At 41.6% G+C, this 19,474-nt stretch overlaps 2 protein-coding genes across 2 annotated transcripts in view; one reads left to right on the top strand and one right to left on the bottom strand.

Annotated features, from left to right (window-relative positions):
• The window catches only part of EIF2AK4 (eukaryotic translation initiation factor 2 alpha kinase 4), a 74,979-nt gene extending 67,720 nt beyond the window's left edge, over positions 1 to 7,259 (top strand). Inside the window, exons 34-39 of the mRNA XM_074955720.1 lie at positions 207 to 265; positions 934 to 1,031; positions 2,337 to 2,405; positions 3,103 to 3,147; positions 5,037 to 5,155; positions 6,984 to 7,259. Coding sequence (XP_074811821.1) covers positions 207 to 265; positions 934 to 1,031; positions 2,337 to 2,405; positions 3,103 to 3,147; positions 5,037 to 5,155; positions 6,984 to 7,041 — 448 coding nt within the window. The 3' untranslated portion in view covers positions 7,042 to 7,259. The remainder of the gene's footprint in view (positions 1 to 206; positions 266 to 933; positions 1,032 to 2,336; positions 2,406 to 3,102; positions 3,148 to 5,036; positions 5,156 to 6,983) is intronic.
• A 3,390-nt stretch (positions 7,260 to 10,649) lies between these two features.
• Positions 10,650 to 14,295, bottom strand: SRP14 (signal recognition particle 14). Its single transcript, XM_074957074.1, has 5 exons — positions 14,164 to 14,295; positions 13,203 to 13,275; positions 12,547 to 12,659; positions 11,785 to 11,817; positions 10,650 to 11,364 (listed from the first exon to the last, which is right to left on the bottom strand). The coding sequence occupies exons 1-5, from the start codon at positions 14,185 to 14,187 to the stop codon at positions 11,275 to 11,277; spliced, it is 333 nt and encodes a 110-aa protein (XP_074813175.1). The 5' UTR covers positions 14,188 to 14,295; the 3' UTR covers positions 10,650 to 11,274.
• Positions 14,296 to 19,474: the final 5,179 nt, after the last annotated feature.

The raw sequence follows: 19,474 nt of genomic DNA, 5'->3' as shown, positions 1-19,474 counted from the left end.
GTCTTAACTAATCAAAAATACAGGATTTAATTTGGAAATATTTGTATGCTGAAAATCTCCATTACATTTTTTTCAGCTAATTGGCGTGAAAAGAATACAAAATACCTTTGTATGTGAAAGTTTGCTAACAGTAGCTTACATTACTGCACTGCTTTTACATTATTATGTGTCTATTTTTATAACTGTTTTTGTTTGCTTGCTTTTAGAGAAACTTCAGATAATCTCTCAGTACAAAATCTAAAAGGATCATTTGCTAATACTTCAGGTATATAATTACTAATTCTAGGCTAAAATCGACTGTTTTTGTATACAATAAACATTCTTTGCAATAAAGTAGTATATATTTTAATCACATTACAAGAATCACTATAAACAAACCACAAATGTCTTTCCGTACAACTTCTACCTGGCTAGAGTAATTTTTTTCTAATCTCAAATGCTGTGTCTAAAATTTGAGAAGTTTAAATTACATTTTCCTATAAAATGCAGAAGTCATTTTATAATAAACTTACAAGGAACATGCAACCATTTTGCTTGGCCCACCAGTCAAAATGTTCACAAGGCACAGAGGACTGACTGATAAACTAAAACTTTGTTTACAGTAGACATTTCTGATTCTTTAGCTGGAAGTGGCTATCTTGCTGCAAAGTGATGTGACCTATAATGCGGACAGTGCAGAAAGCTAATGAAGGACACACTCAACCAGGTTCCATCCTGTTTTTTTCTATTGGTTTAAGAATCAGAAGATTTTGCAGGATGAGTCCCTTTAAATTGCAGCCACAAAAATTGCACAATTGCTTCAATAGCACACATCAGAGTAGTAAATAAGTCTTGACCCATTAAGATTAGTGGGGGTTCATTTTGTTTAAAACAGGATATAACGTGCTCGTTTATGCGAAGAAAGAATACATTCTCAAACTGTTTGCATTTTAGGTTTATTTGAACCACATGGAACTTCTGTAGTGCCAAATGTGAGTGTTATAGCTCCTGAAAAATTGCCTGCCAGTGTCAGACGGCGTTATGAAACTCAGGTATACGTCATTCTTTTTTCTTTCAGTTTTGGTTTGAATTTTTTTTTTCTGCCTGCATGTAGCTGTAATATCATGATCACAGATGGTTTGTCCTGCAGGATCTGTGCCTCGTTTAGTCTGCAGAATGGACAGTGAATGAGGCAAAGGGTTACAAGAAGGGGAAAATGGATTTTTCCATGGGTGTAAAGCATTGAAATGAGACCCAGGGAGACCAGTTCTTGGCTCTAACACAGACTTCCCACATGATTTGGGGCAAGGCTCTCATAATGCGTGTGTACAGGAGATCTCAGTGAAGACTCTATGGGGAACCCTAATTCTGGCACTTCCTGACTTTTGAGTGCTTAAGAAAATGTTAAAGTTACAAGTTAAACATAGATTTTGTATTTAATGTGTATGCAGTGGACTCAAATGTATGCCCGCTATAGCCTAATGTTTCATTATGTCCTCAAGCTCGGCGGTGCAAGCAAAAGTTTTCCAACATGATGCATACAAACAGTGTCCCACTTTGCCTAAAACAGAATGTTTAGTGGTATAATGTTAGACCACTGTATGAAAGAGAGATGGAGTTTTCCTCACTTGGATGCTAACAATGTACCAAACGTAAGAAAAAAAAGAATAGGCTCCAATCCAAAGAGCATAGAAAATTCAGGATTTACTGGCTTCCAAAATATTTGGATTGTATGATGGGATCTAACTTTCTTTCCGTAGCAGCAAAACCCATTTTTTAATGCAAGAATGCAACAATTTTTATAGATTGCTGGATTCTCATGCTGCTCCAGAGAGGAGACAGTAGTGTAATGTAATGGGACTGAATGCACCAGCAGTTCAATATACTATTGCCCAAAATGCAGCCATCTCCTCTGAACTGCAGAGGAGCTACAGTGTATTCCAGGACTGCCTTCTGTGATTCTACTGCCAGTCTGATTAAAGTGGTGTCTTCTCTTATCTTTGTGAAAGATGGCCTCCACTAGTGCCCATGAACACATAACTTTGACTCTGTCTAGGGAAATTCATAATCATGTGTTAATTCTGCCTAACCTCAGTCCTAATATCATCTCTCCTACCACTATACTCATAACTGGCAAAAATAGTTCATAAGTGGGCATGACCCCTGTGCTCATTCTCCTGACATTAATATAAGATGCTCGCATATTCCTCGTTAACAATTGACCGTCTGGAATATCAAAGTTAATTATCGAGAATTAAATGTTATGTTTCTTGAAACAGAATACAAAGGTTCCCAACTTCAGTGAAACAGGAGAAATTTGTATACAACTTTTATCCACTATTAATTTTAATTTGCAGGTACAAACAAGACTCCAGACGTTCATTACTAATCTGCAACAGAAAACCAGTGAGATTGAAATTTTAGCTGTAAGTCTGTTTGCTAACGCCTAAATGAAATGCAAATGCTTGGTCATTCGAGTCTTTAATGTTACTTGCTAGCAGGGTAGCTGTCACCAGCCATAATCTCAAATTTTAGAATTGGCAATTGTAACCAAATTTAGACATTTGTTGTAAAATAAAACCCACACAATGTTTAGCTAGTATATTGAGAAATGCTTCCTGCTGTATGAATTGAGACTGCTACATATAGTAAAATGTTGACATTTTAACTACTTGCACCTCTAACTCCTGTGTGGTGGTAGATTTAATAGTAATTTGTTGCTGCAGCTTATCACTATAAAGCACATTTAAATGTTACTTTTTGGGTTCCCTGTCAACACTTTCTGAAGAGGTTAACTATAGTGTATCTTTCCTATGTGCCCTTTAGAAATAAGCATGTTTACCTTTTTTGAAATTAAGGGAAGACTTTCCATGTACACAGATGAGCTCTGCCAAACATAACTTGTCTTCGGAAATGCATAAAATTCTGATGCAGTCCAAATGTGTTTGCAAAACTTCTTTATAAATTAGAGATTAAATTTTGACCCCTTTTTTGAGAACAGAGATCTTGACATGGCCAGAATGATGACAGGAATAGAACTGGAAAAAGAAGTTACTTTTACTTGTTAAACTATGTAACATTTGATTCCTTGACATTGACCTCTTTGCCCTGCTATTTTTGCAGGTAGATCTGTCAAAAGAAACTATAATACACTTCTTGTCACTAGAGGTAAGCAATTTAGAGTAAGTTGTGTATATGTAATTTGGATTTAACAGTAGGTTTTCAAAGGTTTAAAGTTAATGAGGTGAAATTGTCCTTACTGAGGTCAATGGTGAAATTCTCACCCAGTTTTTCTTTTAAAGAGTTTAAGAAAGGCTAAAAAATTCTGTACAGACAGAAAGGGTTTAGAATAAGCCTTGAAAAATCCATTTGCCAAATGCACAAGTAGGAAACGTTTCCTCTTGAGCTGGTGGAGTCCTTAGTCAACAATCTTTGCAGAATTTCAGCTCTCGTTTCAAATAAAGAAAAGGTTTTTAGTCTTTGTTCATGAAGATACCCTGGTGAATGTGAACAGAACAGTGCTGTCTTGAGCTGTGTGTGGCTGCTTCTGGGTTTCCCAGGCAGCAGCCACTGAAATTAACATGATTCTGATCAGTTTTATGGTTACTTGCTCAGAACTCTGTGTTTAATGTGAGTTTTGTTCTGCTGTAGCATGGGAGTGCACCGCAGCAAAGGTGTGTGGTGGAGTTCTTAGAGAGGGAGGATGACCCAAACAGCATAAGATGGGGAACTGAGTCAATGAGCAAAAACTTTATCCCCATTTCTCAATGCTGTTGGGAAGCTGAGTTGAGGATATATTATGGTACTGTGGACTTCCCGTACAAGTCAGGAGACTCTGAAGTAGTGGGAGAGAAAGGGGTGGCTTAAAATTTGGCAGACATCTACTACACAGAAGTTAATATGAAAGACATTGACCCTAAACACAGTCTAGGGATAGCATCCTGAGAGAAATCCCATCAGTACCCCCTCTCTCTCACCAGCTTGGGGGGTTGGAGCTGGACCTCCCTGGTGGAGCCCTACTTGTCTTTCATATCTACCTCTCAGTGGCAGTCCTCTGGCAATTAGTTATCAGATAAACTTCTGAAAACTTGGTTTTTTTTAAACATGCATGAGTGGCAGTAATTGAAATAATTTGTTTTAAACTGTTTAATGAGCCTATCTGTCAAAATACTGTAGATGCCTTAGAAAATAAAACCACATCAAACAGTACCTACTTATATTGAAATAAATCATAATTGGGTAGCGTTAGAAATGATTAGCATAACATGCAAAAGGCTTCAGCAAAATGCACTTTGGCTGTGCTGAATCTAGCACATGAGCCTCATGCTAAATTTATGCTCTGGTCTAGGTGTTTATTCTATAGTGCCACCTGCTCATGAGACTAGAGAACTGCAACGATTCTTGTAAATTTGTGTATTACCTGAAGAAGGGTACTGTGGGAACTTATTTTTGAGTCAGGAAATTGATAAATGTTAATAGGAGTGTAAAGTACATACATAAAATCAAGTAATGCTAACGTAAAGATGCTCATAGGAATGTTAAATTAGCCACAAAATTGCATTAAGTAGCCAAAATACTGGAAATCAAAGAAACCTCAAAATTATGTTCATATCAAATATGCTTTTTAATATCAGTTCAGAAGGGAAAAAGCCCATCCTGTGGCAGAGGGGACCAAAGAATGCTTTGGTGCATGTACATGTGAAAGAACACGGGTGGGACAGGAGGATGCAAGTGTTTCTACAATGGTGATAACTCTGCAGAGGAAAAGTGGGCCACTTCAGCCTTCCCAGCATGCTGCTGCTGTTGTACTGTAGGAGGGAGAAGCTGATCACCAGCAGCCTCCTTACAAAGATCTCTGTTTATAACAGAGTCAAGTTGTACATGCAGTTTTGTGCATTTTGTTTCAAGAAGCTAGTTCTTTAGCAGGTTAAGAAATAGAGTCTTGCTATTCTGTCTGCATGACCTTCAGAAAAGTGAACCCTCCCCGCAGTGACACCGTTTTTCTTTCCTAATGAAATGTAATATATACGAAAATTCCTCGTCCTTTTTCCTTACAGTATGATGGAGATGAGCAAGCCTTTTACACGACTGTAAAACAACTGATGTCACGATTGCCAAAGCAGAGATACCTACAAGCTGTTTGTGATGAAATTTACAGTATCAAAATAGAAAAGAGGTAAATATATTTGTTGCAGCACCTACGGTAATTGGAACAATTGAGCTGTTCCACACATTTGAACTGTGGTAAATAGGCTGCTGTACATATTCTCTAGAGAAAGGCAAAGAAGGCACCATCCTGAAAAGTGTCTTACTCCATATAAATATTTCCTAAAATTGCTCCTGTTTATCTTAGGGTGAACACACTCGACTGGTCCTCTTGTCCCCATTTGTATAGTCTTAAGGTGTGACCTAACGTTCAGCTAAACACCACAATGTATACAACTATAAATAAGTATGTAACTGAGCTGTGGGATATGCAAATTCTTGAGAGAGATGTTAGCCCACATTTAATCATCACATTTTCCTCTCTGGGTAATTTACACATTTGGCTTTTGGCAGCATAACTAGTAACAGATTTAGACAGATGTGGGTTCTGATAGCTGGGAATCTTTGTTCTCTTATGTCAGTTGTGCAGAATTTCCCTTCTGACAGACAGACTTGGACTTCAGAACTCTTGAGTATCCATGGCTCCCACTGATTTTGGTGGAAGCTGTGGGTATTTGGCGTAGCTGAACAGGCTAAGGACCTTTTTAAACAAACTCTTTTCATTTATATATAGTAAAACCTATCTTAAAATACCCTCAGCATAAATGCAGAAAAGAAATCTGTAGATGAAAAAAATAATTCAGAACTCAAAATCTGGTTTAGCTTTTCGCTAACCATTTCATTCTCTTAAAAATTGAATGTTTCAAAGTTAAATAACCTTTTGTGCATTTTGTTGAGAGCCACTCTTCCCCCTCCACCATGAGAGCAGTGTTCAGTTAACTTTGGTGAGCCATTCAATGGGACTAGAATTTGACTTTCTAATAATAGTGCCTTTCACTACTGGAGATATGAAACACACACCAATCATGCATTAACAGCGCAGACCAATTCCAGTATTCCTCAACAGCTTACAAAGCTTTGAATACTAAAACCCAGTGACTGCACTCTCTCCTTTAGTAGGAGACTTCCAGAGGATCTTCTGTTAAAAGTTCTGTGCTCAACCTCCACTTTATCTGAGAAGAAAAAACTAAATTTGAAGCAGAATCTTAACTATATTAAAGTTGTGTAGAGGTGCTCCTAACTTGATTCTTTGCCACTTAACTGCTATTGAAAGCCAATTTAATAGAGTTTAAGCTACTGTAGAATGAGAAGTTTTATCAATCCTAACCTAGCCCTTTTAAGTTCAGGTGTTTTTTCAACACACACACTAACCCTTTCACAAATATTCAGCAGTTTCCATGAGGCAGTATTCTTTGAAGTGCTGACATTCCATAAATTATATGCTACCTGTCCCGAATGATGGTGCATATTGTTCTATGTAAGACAGTCCCTTGCATGGTCAAAGTTAAATCTCTCCCCCATTCTGCCTAAGTGGAAGAAAATTAAATAATTCTCTGTTCTAGAATTCAAAGTCTTAGTCATCTGGACACGTTAAGGGATGGAGGTAATTGTTTAGGGTAGCAAAAAGAGGTATAATAAGGAAAGGGTTGAAATTAGAAGTAAAAATTTAGGCTAAATTTTGACATGTCTATTCAGGGAAATTGTAGAAGTACCATTACTTGGATCCTTTTAAAATAAGTGGACATAGCGCAAGAAAAAATATTTAGAACAATCCTGCATTTACAGCAGGATTTACTAATGATGTACAATAAGATCTTTCCCATCTCTAATCTCTTAAGAGAATTCAGAGGCTATAGTCTAAGGCTCTGTCTCTAGAAACTACTATTTTTGGAGGGTTTAGAATGAATTACTCTGTTCTCTTGGCGGTAAACTCTAACACTGTCCTTTTTCCTCTACAGAATTCCTGTGCTTATCCTGTACTCTTATCGAGATGACTACTACAAAATTCTGTTTTAGTTCTAAAGAGGCATCTGTTGGTGGGATGCTTAAATAGCATGTGACTACCAAAAGATACATAATCTGAAACCAAAATCAAATAATTGTTGCACATTCATTATGACTTTTGATATAGGAACATATACTTCATGAAATTTCAGTAAGCTGTGATATAAAGAGACTCAGGCAATTACTGCCTTTATTTTTTTAGTGTGTAGTGGCCAGCTTCATACTTTGCATTTTTATATGTAAAACTTATTAAAAGTGTCATATTAAAAAAAGTTCAAAATAAATGTTAAAGGGTCATGTTTCTTAATGCACAGTCAGGTTACTGAAAGACGTACCTTACACTTGTAAAGTTTTTTTCTTGTAATAGTATTTGCTTGCCCAATATCAATGTTAAGCAAGGAAAATGGATGGGAAAGTGAAACTGACTCAGCAAAAGAACTGCAGAGCTGTTCCAGAATGTCTATAATTTGCAGCTACCTTGCTACAGCCTAGTGAATAGTACTAAACTTAAAACAGCTTTTTAAAAAGAAATGTAAACTAAGGAGCCAGTGTTTTTCAAATATGTATAGCATTAATCATCAGTATATGGGATGAAAACCCCACGAATGTTCTTACTCAACTGTGATCTTACAATAAGGGGTCTTACAATCCCCTTATATAGCATATTCAGATGGTGAAGGATCAAGAATAGATAGGAATTCTTTGAAAATAAACACCGTTGTGTCTCAACAGCTTAAGTACAGAGGGAAAACAAAATCAGGGGGAAGAGGGAGTGTGTGTTTTAGGAATTATTTTTAAAAGTAAAGGTATAAGCAACCTTAACTCCCCCTGCCCCCTTTGCTCTTCCTTTATATGGCTGCAGTGACAGCCTCTTCTCTCAGTTCTGGTATCTGGCTGCAGGGAGGACCAGTTTCAGGGCAAGTCTTAGCCAAGAGCATAGTCAATACAGACAGCAGCATATTTAGGGAATTTTGCTAACATGCCTCTAAGCATGGGCCAATCGTGATTTTTAGAGGCTTATAACTAGGGCTGTCAATTAATCACAGTTATGTATTAGATATTTTGGATGTTTTCCTACATTTTCAAATATATTGATTTCAATTACAACGCAAATATAAAGTGAGCAATGTACACCTTGTATTTTATATATTTGCACTGAAAAACAGTATTTTTCAATTCACCTAATACAAGTACTGTAGTGCAATCTCTATCATGGAAGTTGAACTGAAAAATGTAGAATTGGGAACAAAAAATAACTGCATTCAAAAATAAAACACACAACTGGAGCCCACAAGTCCACCCACTCGCTAAGACAAACAAGTTTGTTTACATTTATGGGAAACAATGCTGCCCTCTTATTTACAGTATCACCGGAAAGCGAGAAGAGGCATTCGCATGGCACTTTTGTAGCCAGCATTGCAAGGTATTTACGTGCCAGTGATGCTAAACATTCGTATGCCCCTTCATGCTTCAGTCACAATTCCAGAGGATATACTTCCATGCTGATGACGCTTGTTAAAAAAAAAAAGTGTTAAATTTGTGACTGAACTCCTGGGGGAAAAACTATGTCCCCTGCTCTGTTTTACCCTCATTCTGCCGTATATTTCATGTTATAGCAGTCTCGGATGATGACCCAGCACATGTTCATTTTAAGAACACTTTCACTGCAGACTGACTAAATGCAAAGAAGGTACCAATGTGACACTTCTAAAGATAGCTACAGCAGTCAAACCAAGGTTTAAGAATCTGAAGTGCCTTCGAAAATTCGAGGGGGACCGAGGTGTGGAGCATGCTTTCAGAAGTCTTAAAAGCGCAACCCTCCAATGCAGAAACTATAGAACCCAAACCACCAAAAAAGAAAATCAACCTTCTGCTGGTGGCATCTGACTCAGATGATGAAAAAGAACATGCATCAGTTTGGACTGCTATCGAGCAGAACCCATCATCAGCGTGGATGCAAGTCCTCTGGAATTGTGACTGAAGCATGAAGGGGCATACAAATGTTTAGCATCACTGGCACGTAAATACCTTGCAATGCTGGCTACAAAAGTGCCATGCGAACGTCAGTTCTCACTTTCTGGTGATACTGTAAATAAGAAGAGGGCAGCATTATTTCCCATAAATGTAAATAAACTTGTTTGTCTTAGCAATTGGCTGAACAAGAAGTAGAACTGAATGGACTTGTAGGCTCAAGTTTTACACTGTTTTGTTTTTGTATGCTGTTGGTTTTTGTTCCCAATTCTACATTTTTAAGTTCAACTTTCATGATAAAGAGATTGCACTACAGTACTAATATTTTTCAGTTCACCTAATACAATTTGTTTTTTACAGTGCAAATATTTGTAATCAAAAATATAAAGTATACAGTGCTCACTTTATATTTATGTTGTAAGTGAAATCAATATATTTGAAAATGTAGAAAACATCCAAAAATATTTAAATAAATGGTGTTCTATTACTGTTTAACAGCACGATTAATTGCTTGACAGGCCTACTATAACCCAATCAAGGTTGGGTGAAATTTCTCCAGGACACCAAAAGACACCTCTCTGATCCCCACCACCTGCAAAATTTCAAGTCCTTACTCCAAACTATGGAGGTGCTAAAACTGTTCTACTGAGAAACTAAGACTCTTTCCTAAACCTCAGTTTCGGAAACAGCTAAACTGTGTTAGCTGTAACTTCCCGCACCAAAAACAACAAAAAAAGGACGGTCCAAGCAGAAACCCACCATGGAAAATTCAAGCCCAAAAGGTTAGCAATGTTAAGTGAGAACAGGATCTTAGGATAGAAAGGTTTAGGCAATCCTAACTTCTTTGATTGTAAGCTCTGGTCCACAACTGGGGCTCCTAAGTGGGATAATAATATAGACATTCATACCAGTTCCCCTTATAATTACAGGTACAACTTTATTTACAGGATTGCTTAAGTTTGTCTTTTGTTGGGGGGGAGGAGAGGGCAGGGGTTTCTGCCACACAAAAGTCCAGCAGCTCTCCCCATTCTGAGAGTTTAACTGACCCTAGCACAAGTACAGCATTTGGTTTGACTACACAGGTATAAGTGCCTTCCATCCATGATGATAGATTTTCAACAAATACAGTGCCTTTAGTTAAGCTGCTTATGGTATGCCATCTTAGTCCTGTACTCAAATGAACTTCCCAGTGCTGCTCTACCAATTTTGCTGCCCCAAGCAGTCACCACCGAATTGCCGCCGTGGGACACAGACTGCTGCCCCAAGCACCTGCTTGGAAAGCTGGTGTCTGGAGCCAGCCCTGAGTATGACCCTCCTACATGCTGCTATCAACCTTTACCTTCAGCAAAGAGTGACTAGAGGAATTACCTTCCACTTACTCCTGGGGAGGGGCCACTAGTGGTTTAGAACAGAAATTATAGACAGCACAGAATGCTACAAGAAGATTCCATACCTATTTATACAAGTACAAAAGGTCACTATGTATGTTCAGGAGTAGGGGTTCTAACGCCTGTATCCCTACTTGTAAGTAGTACAAGACCTATGTGACTGGTGGCTTGGATCCCCACTGCAAACATGGGCTAATAATGTATGATCAGACTAATCATTCACTAAAGACCAATACAATTACAGTAGTCATTTCAACCAAATGCACTTCTGATTGTTTAATAGGAATAAGTAAACATTACCTTTTCACAACAAAGCATCAAGAGATACTATATTTACAATATAACCATTCAAAGTAAGATGCACCAAATCCCTGAACACATACATAAGAATGAGACTTTTACTAAAACAGTCATTGCAATTGTAACATGTGAAGCTCTAGGACTTGCTTTTTTTTGTCATGACCTCAACCTCCAATCACTTCTAGAAACTAAATTAATAGGAAAAAAAAAAAAAAGGCAATGTTCCCACTAATTCTCAACTTCCCTACTTAGTTTACATGGGGCTTATCTACAGAATTAGGCTTTCATTCACTACTTAAGATCTATTCTTTGCCCCTGTGACCACCCACTACATCCCCCAAAACAGTTTACACTGACCATCCTGTGTAACAACATGGCAGCTGAGAGCGAAGAGGTTTCAGTCTAATCTTGTGAATATTCCTGCCAAACAATCTACAGAAACTACCTTTTATTTTCATTCTATTTAAGTACCGGTATTGTTCACATCTCAGTATTCTACAGCCAAAAGAAAGCGTTGACTTAGGAAAAAATGGACTTTGAAGACTAGAATGCAAGTCTTGCAGTGATGGAAAGACATTCTGTTCCATCACTGGGTTGCTTTACTTTTCTTATTTTTGCTTTTCTTGTCTTTCTTCTTCAGGCCATCCATGTTAGCTCTCAACAGGTTAGAATAGGCCTGCAATCATGAAACAAATACCTTTAAGATTGACCAAATATTCAGAGGCAGTGCACTGGAGTAAAAAATAAAAATTGTACAAAATCTCCATTTTAGATAACCTGTATCTCCACACAGCTCCTTTTTACAGAATGTTCAAACTCATCAGGAAACCACCCTTTTCTTCCCCACAATGATACAAAAGAGTTAAATAAGATGCTTTGGAGAATTTCATGCAAATGGAGAGACCATATGCTTACTAAGATATGGAGCTATACTTCCATTTGTTGTAAGCATCTGTCCTATAACTTTAAATATTTAACCAACCCACCCATTTAGAGATGGGAGAATGATCTGTAGCTTTCCATGGCTTATCTTAAATTATTGAATATTCTTCCTTACAATACAGAAGAACGAAAAGAAAGAACATAGGAAACTTACCATCTGGAATTTATTTACTTCCTTGGAGCTTACCTGTGAAAAGCAAATTTGGGCGTTAAGCTGAAATACTGGAAACATTTTATCCCAGGACTAAAAATGTCAATAGACATTTGCCTGTCAGTTAAACACCAGGTCCCACCTAGCCGCATTTATGTCTGATCAAGTGATCACATTGAAGAGTTGGCATCAAAATAGTTGCAGAGACCACGTGTGGAGGGATAACAGGAAAGTACTCTTGGTAACAGATCTAGTTTTTTGGAGGACGATTCTCCCCCCTACCACCACCAATTTAAGTCACCACTCAGTAAAAGGGTAGCATTTCCTCTCCAAATCTACACACTTTCAAACAGAGAATAAATCCTCAATGTGAAGTCCCAAGCCAATTAATTGTCTGCTTATTCCAGTGCCTTTCACTTCTGTTTATATTACAGACTAAGTTACCCTGGCTAGTTTTTCAACATAACATACTCTCTTCAGATTCCTTTTCATTCATTTGTGACATCCATTCAAGTTCTCCCACAGCACATTCAAACTCTCTCAGGAACACTGAGCCCCATATTTCCAGCATCCAAATGCCCATACTATCTTCATATGCCCAAGCTGTGACTGCTCTCAGACCTGACACTGATGGTTTATCCACCACATGTAAAAATTCCAGATTGTTACATTAGCTAAAATTGGCCTTCAGCCTGAATGATGCAGCCAATTATTTCAGGAACAAATGAGTTTGCATGCTCTCTCTGACCCAGATTTGCTACTTACCACTGTGCTAATCTTCTTCTTCCCATCTGTTGCTCTCAGAAGACATTTGTTGTCCGCAGGCTCAAAACCTTCCACATGGCCCTTACGTGGAATGGGTTTTGTTCGACCATCATCTGTGTTGAAAACCAAAGGCATGTCATAATCTGTTTATCCAGATTTTATTAAAACGTTTTTTCCAAAATCTCAGTGCATCAAGAGGATGCCTGCCACCACCATCAACCTGTATACCCCTAGCTTGTAAAACAATTTGGAATCAAGACACCATATCAAAGATGTTCCTGAGGGGAGCATATGCCTCCCCTCAGGAACAGATAGTGAGCTATTTTGCTGGCCCAGTTCATCTCCTCTCTACAGCATTTATAAATCTGAGAATAAAATTTCCATAATATCTCTTTTAAAAAGTTCCAATGAGAGCTGTTCAACATTTCATTGCAACGTTTACATTTCAAACAGTGCATCACTAACAATTTTAAAGTGAAACGACTTGACTTTTCTTTGCCTAAGCTGAGAGAAATGCAAAAAGTATACAAAGAACATAAATAGCAACAAGTGGATTTTTTAAACTCTCATTTAATGATAACAGTATTAGGAACAGAAGAACTTTGATTTAAACTGACAGTGTTCCTTTAATCCACTATAAAGGCACTGATACTTACATTTTTTCAGCGTTATGTAAACACTCCCCGAGGTTCTGCATTTTTGAAAAAGCCTTGTTAGTTCTGTCAAGAACTGTAAATGAAAGAAGAGACCCATCTCTGGTTAAGAACTCCCACTGGAGGCTGGGGGGGGGGGGGAAGCAACAGACAGGAAAGTTTTCTGCTAGGTAGCAAATATTGCCATTCTCAATGTAATTAACAGCAGATGTCTCATTAAAGTAGCATTCTTACACCACAATACTTCCCAACAACTTATAAACAGAATTTGCATGGGTTAAACCAGTGCAGGTGTTGTATGAAGAAAGCATTTATATAGCTTCCTTCACCCAGAAGACAGAGGGAGCTAAGCTATTTAAAGTAGCCCTGTTGGGAACACTGTTTTTATCAACAGCGTTTTGTAAAATATAACACAGACGTTCGTAGCATTCCTATTATCAGTACTATGTTCTTTATAAAAGTTTCCATTTTAAAAACCAGAGGAAGGCATTTCAGCTTGATTTAGACACTTCCTTGAGCGTTTGCAAATCACGCAGAACAGCAATTTGCTGCCACACGAGAACCTGAAAGTCAGGCCGACCCCACTACTGGCACTGGTCCCTGCTGAGTGCAATGCCGGGGACCAACCAACCACGCACATGGGGAAAGGGACACTAAGAGCAGGTCCGCAGCGCTACTGGACTTCAGCTGGCCAAGGTCCTTTCAAGCAACCACTGCCTGCAACCAGACTAGTTAGACGCCGCCGAGAAGCCCCGGGCTTGTAGGCGAGGCCCGGAGCCTTGCCGGCCCCTGGGGTTTATCGGCAGGGGAGGGGACACCTTGCCCCGAGTAGTGTGCCCGGGTGGCCCCTCAGCGGCCCGGCCCGGCAGGGGGGCGGGGGTCGTACGCGCCGCACGGGAGAGGCTCCGCTCCGGACAGGGACCGAAGGGGGGCCCGGTGCGGCTCCCCGCGGCCTGCCCCGCACCTGCTCGCTCTCCAGCAGCACCATCGCGCCGGCTCCGCGCTGGGCTCGCCCGGCCCCCCCGACTCCTGCCCCCGGAAGCGGAACAGCCGCTCCGAGCTCGCACCATCGAGCGTGGGGCGGGGCCGCGAAGCTGCTCCCGGCTGCCCCCAGCGGCCCCCCGCGACGCTGCCCGCGCCACGCGGGGGCCGGCCAGCCGCGGCCGTGAGAGCGCCTGAGGGCGGGGGGCGGGGCTGTGCGGCCGGGGCGCCTCACGGCGGGAGCCCGCGTGTGGGCCCGTTGGCGGGGACGGGGGTCCCGGGACGCTGCCCTCGCCCCCCTGTGAGATGTCGGGGGGGGCGCTGCTCGCTGGCCTCTGTGTATCTGCAGGTTTCAGAGGAGCAGCCGTGTTAGTCTGTGTCCGCAGAAAGAAACGAAGGACTTGTGGCACCTTAGAGACTAACCAATTTATTTGAGCATAAGCTTTCCTGAGGTACAGCTCACTTCATCAGAATGCATTCAGTGGAAAATACAGTGGGGAGATTTAATATACACAGAGAACATGAAACAATGGGTGTTACCATACACACTGTAACAAGAGTGATCAGGTAAGGTGAGCTATTACCAGCAGGAGAGGGAAAAAAACCTTTTGTGGTGATAATCAAGGTGGGCCATTTCCCGCAGTTAACAGGAACGTCCGAGGAGCAGTGCGGGGTGGGGGAATAAACATGGGGAAATAGTTTTACTTTGTGTAATGACCCATCCACCCCCAATCTCTATTCAAGCCTAAGTTAATTGCATCCAGTTTGCAAATTAATTCCAATTTAGCAGTCTCTTGTTTTGGAGTCCGTTTTTGAAGTTTTTTTTGTTGAAGTATTGCCACTTTTAGGTCTGTAACCGAGTGACCAGAGAGGTTGAAATGTTCTCCAGCAATGCTCCTCTGCCATGTACATTGGCCAAACTGGACAGTCTCTACGTAAAAGAATAAATGGACACAAATCAGACGTCAAGAATTATAACATTCAAAAACCAGTTGGAAAACACTTCAATCTCTTGGGTTGCCAACCCTCCAGGGGTTGCCAACCCTCCAGGATTGGCCTGGAGTCTCCAGGAATTAAAGAGTATGGCATGTGATGAAATCTCCAGGAATACAGCTAACCAAAATTGGCAACTCTATAATACTAGATGCTTTACAGAAGGGTGCAGGAAATAAGCAGTTGTGACCAGAGTGGGCAAACTTTTTGGCCCAAGGGCCACATGGGGGTATGGAAATTGCATGGCAGGCCATGAGTGCTCACAAAATTGAGGGTAGGGTGCGGGGGGGGTGAGGGCTCTGGCTGGGGGTGCAGGCTCTGGAGTGTGGCCAGAAATGAGGAGTTTGGGGACAGGAGGGGGTCTCTGGGCTGGGCAGGGAGTTGGGGGGGCGGGGATAGCGAGGGCACCAGCTAGAAGTGCAGGCTCTGGGGTGGGGCTAGGGATTTGGGATGTAGGAGGGTGCTCCAGGCTGGGACTGAGGGGTTCAGAGGGCAGGAGGGGGATCAGGGCTGCGGCAGAGGGTTGGAGTGCGGGGGGTGAGGGCTCCGGCTGAGGGTGCAGGCTCTGGGTTGGGGCTAGGGGATTTGGGGTGTAGAAGGGTGCTCCAGGCTGGGACCTAGGGGTTTGAAGAGCAGGATGAGGATAGGGAGTTGAGGCACAGGAGGATCTCAGGGTGCAGGCTCCAGGCGGTGCTTTCCTCAAGCAGCTCCCAGAAGCAGCAGCTTGTCTCCCCTCCAGGTCCTATGCAGAGACACAGCTAGGTGGCTCTGCACACTGCTCCGTCTGCAGGCACTGCCCCTGCAGCTCCCATTGGCCACAGTTCACGGCCAATGGGAGCTGTGGAGGTCACGTATGGAGCCCCCTGGCTGCCCCTAAATGTAGGAGCAGGAGGCGGATATGCTGCTGCTTCCAGGAGCCACATGGAGCTGTGGCACGCACATGCGGAGCAGCCACCAACCCCACTTCCCAGCTAGAACAGGGCAAGCCCCAGACCTTGCTCCCCAGCTGGAGCTTGAGGGTCGGATGGGGCCTGGGGCTGTAGTTTGCCCACCTCTGAGTTATGACATAACCTCTTCCTACTGAAAGTTTCTAAGCCCTATAAAGTAGAGGTGGGTTATATTCTGAAGCATAAAGGATTGTATCCTTCCCACATTTTTTTATAAGCTTTACTAAAGTAAGTTGAGATTCTCGGCATCCATATAAAGCTCCAGTGAGTTTAGCCTTCTACCACTCCTCTGATGTAGGGAACCATTATTATTCCCATTTGACAAATGGAGAAGCTGAGGCACAAAGGAGATGAGGGATTTGGCTAGCATCACTCAGCAAGTCTGTGGTGAGCTGGGAATTGAACGTAGATCTTCTGATTCCCAGTCCAGAACCCATGGTTTGAGTTGGGAGACAAAGGGGGACATAGACGTCTCTTATGGTTGGGAGGAGAACACATTCAGAATGATTACATGAGTCAAGTGTAACTAATGAAATGTTATGTGAGATTGCAAACATCCTGAAACAAAAGCTCTGAGAAGTGTGAACTACCCCACTTCATTTCATAATGACAATATAAATGTCAGCATTGTTAACTATTTTAACTGCTGATGACAACATGTAAGAAAGGAAAGGGATGATCATGTTACAAAGGTTTGCATAATGTATTGTGAGTGACCCCTCATTGGCACCACAAGTTATCCCCACTTATTTTTTTCTCCAGTGAAGGGAGCTAAGCAAAGCCCAAGGAGCCTAGCAGAAGACTTGGGTGCATTTTTGCACTGAAGGGCAGTTCAGACTGGAGCCCAGTAGATCAAGTATGCTCATATTTACAATATGAGGGGATCAGTGCCAATACTGAACAAAAATGGTGGCATCTCATTCTGGCTTCTCAAGTGAGCAGTACTTGATTTATTCAGGAACTTGAAGAATACTACTTATCTTTTTCATTTCCAATTTTAATCTTCTCTGTGCCTTACCCACAATGCTGTTTTTCCTAACCCTGCTCTCCCCTGATCCCACTGCTAGCACCCATTTCCTTTCCAGTCTGAACTCTCCATATAAATGTTTCATCAAAAAGAGCTTCCTGAATGGATCAGTACATAAGACATTTATATTAGAGAGTCTACCTTGTCCCTGTAATATCCTGGGACCAACACAGCTACAACAACAAACAAGCATTCATATAAAGAAAAGGAGTATTTGTGGCACCTTAGAGACTAACCAATTTATTTGAGCGTAAGCTTTCGTGAGCTACAGCTCACTTCATCGGATGCATACTGTGGAAAATACAGATGTTTTTATACACACAGACCATGAAAAAATGGGTGTTTATCACTACAAAAGGTTTTCTCTCCCCCCACCCCACTCTCCTGCTGGTAATAGCTTATCTAAAGTGATCACTCTCCTTACAATGTGTATGATAATCAAGGTGGGCCATTTCCAGCACAAATCCAGGTTCTCTCAAAGAAGATGAGGGTTGGAAGGGACCTCAGGAGGTCATCTAGTCCAAGCCCCTGCTCAAAGCAGGACCAACCCCAACTAAATCATCCCAGCCTGGGCTTTGTCAAGCCGGGCCCCAAAAACCTCCAAGGATGGAGACCCCACCAGTTCCCCAGGTAACCCACTCCAGTGCTCCACCACCCTCCTAGTGAAACAGTTCCTCCCAACATCCAACCCAGACTCCTCCCACTGCAACCTGAGACCACCACTCCCTGCTCCGCCACCCCGGAGAACAGCCCAGCTCCATCCTCCCAGGAACCCCTCCTCAGGTAGCCCAAGGCTACCACCAAATCCCCCCTCACTCTTCTCCTCTGCAGACCAAACAAGCCCAGTTCCCTCAGCCTCCCCCAACAAGTCACATGCCCCAGCTAATCCTAATTGCCACTAAAGGACATAAAATCCTGCCTGACACGACACTTTCTCTGAAGTGCTATGGAAAGGATTTTGGGTTATGTCTGAGAATGACTGGTTATAGTTTCAGGGAATGACAAATGTAACTTCAAAATATGAAAAGGATAAGACTCTTAGCCTTGTACAATAAAAGGCTAAGTGAAAACAAAGTGTATTAGGGTGGAGAGAAAGGGCACTTTCCATCTATAATACTTGTAGTTCTTGACTAAGGTCAAAATTCTGAAGAGTGGAAATTTCCTGTCAGTCCTACACTGTTCAGCTATAATTGTAGGGTTCTGTGCAGGAAGTGAAATTTGATCTAGTGCTTTTTCATATTTCTAACAAAGCTCAGATACTGAAAAACTTTGTCTTTTGCTCTTCATGGGCCAGACAGAATGGATACTGAGGAAATGATTCTTCACCAATGCATGAAAGAAAGAAAAAAAAAGCATGCCAAATATTTTAGCTCAGTAGATGGATAAACCTCTGAGTGTATAGTCCCATACCCAGAAATGAAGTTTCCTCTAGGGTCAGCACCTAATTTTTTAATGGTAAAACGATCCAAGCTGTTCTCATGAGAAAAAAAACTACACAACAGTGCCTTAGAGAGTTATAGGTAGGGCCCTACCAAATTCATGCCCATGAAAAACATGTCACAGACTGTGAAATCTGGTCTCCCTCCCCACCCACGTGAAATCTGGTCTTTTGTGTGTTTTTACCCTATACTGTATAGATTTCATGGTGGAGACCAGCGTTTCTCAAATTGGGGGTCCTGACCCAAAAGGGAGTTCTAGGAGGGGTCACAAGGTTATTTTAGGGGGTGGTCACAGTATTTCCCCCTTACTTCTGCGCTGCCTTCAGAGCAGGGTGGCCGGAAAGCGGCGGTTGCTGACTGAGGGCCCAGCTCTTCAGGCAGCAGCCTGGATATAAGGGTGGCAATACTATACCACACCATCCTTACTTCTGCACTGCTGCTGGTGGTGGCCCTTCCTTCAGAGCTGGGCTCCAAACCAGCAGCCACCGCTCTCCAGCTGCACAGCTCTGAAGGCAGCACCACCGCCAGCAGCAGCACAGAAGTAAAGTTAGCAGTACCAGAACCCAACGCACCACCACCACCACACACACACACACACAAGCCTTGCAACCCCTCCCCCCCCCAAACTCCTTTTTGAGCCAGGACCCCTACAATTACAACACCATGAAATTTCAGATCTAAATAGCTGAAATCATGAAATTTACGATTTTTAAAATCCTATGACTGTGAAATTGACCAAAATGGAATGTGAATTTGGTAGGGCCCCAGTTATGGGTCAATAAATGTTAGAGAATTGATCTTTTTCAGCACCTATTATCAGTTGCAGTCTGTCTGCAGATTGCCTCAGAAGCAGTAGGGGGTGCTATGACTGCACAGACAAACTAGATC

The sequence above is a fragment of the Natator depressus genome, chromosome 6, assembly GCF_965152275.1.
Source record: "Natator depressus isolate rNatDep1 chromosome 6, rNatDep2.hap1, whole genome shotgun sequence".
NCBI lineage: Eukaryota > Metazoa > Chordata > Testudines > Cheloniidae > Natator > Natator depressus.
This window is presented reverse-complemented; position numbering and strand designations above follow the sequence as displayed.

Bases quoted from the DNA above. Each gene is read 5' to 3' on its own strand.
- SRP14 (XM_074957074.1), bottom strand. From the start codon at position 14,187: ATGGTGCTGCTGGAGAGCGAGCAG. The intron at 12,660-13,202 runs GTAAGTATCAGT...TTTTCAACACAG, and splicing joins TTACATAACGCTGAAAAAAT to ATGATGGTCGAACAAAACCC. The intron at 11,365-11,784 runs GTAAGTTTCCTA...TCATGATTGCAG, and splicing joins AAGTAAATAAATTCCAGATG to GCCTATTCTAACCTGTTGAG.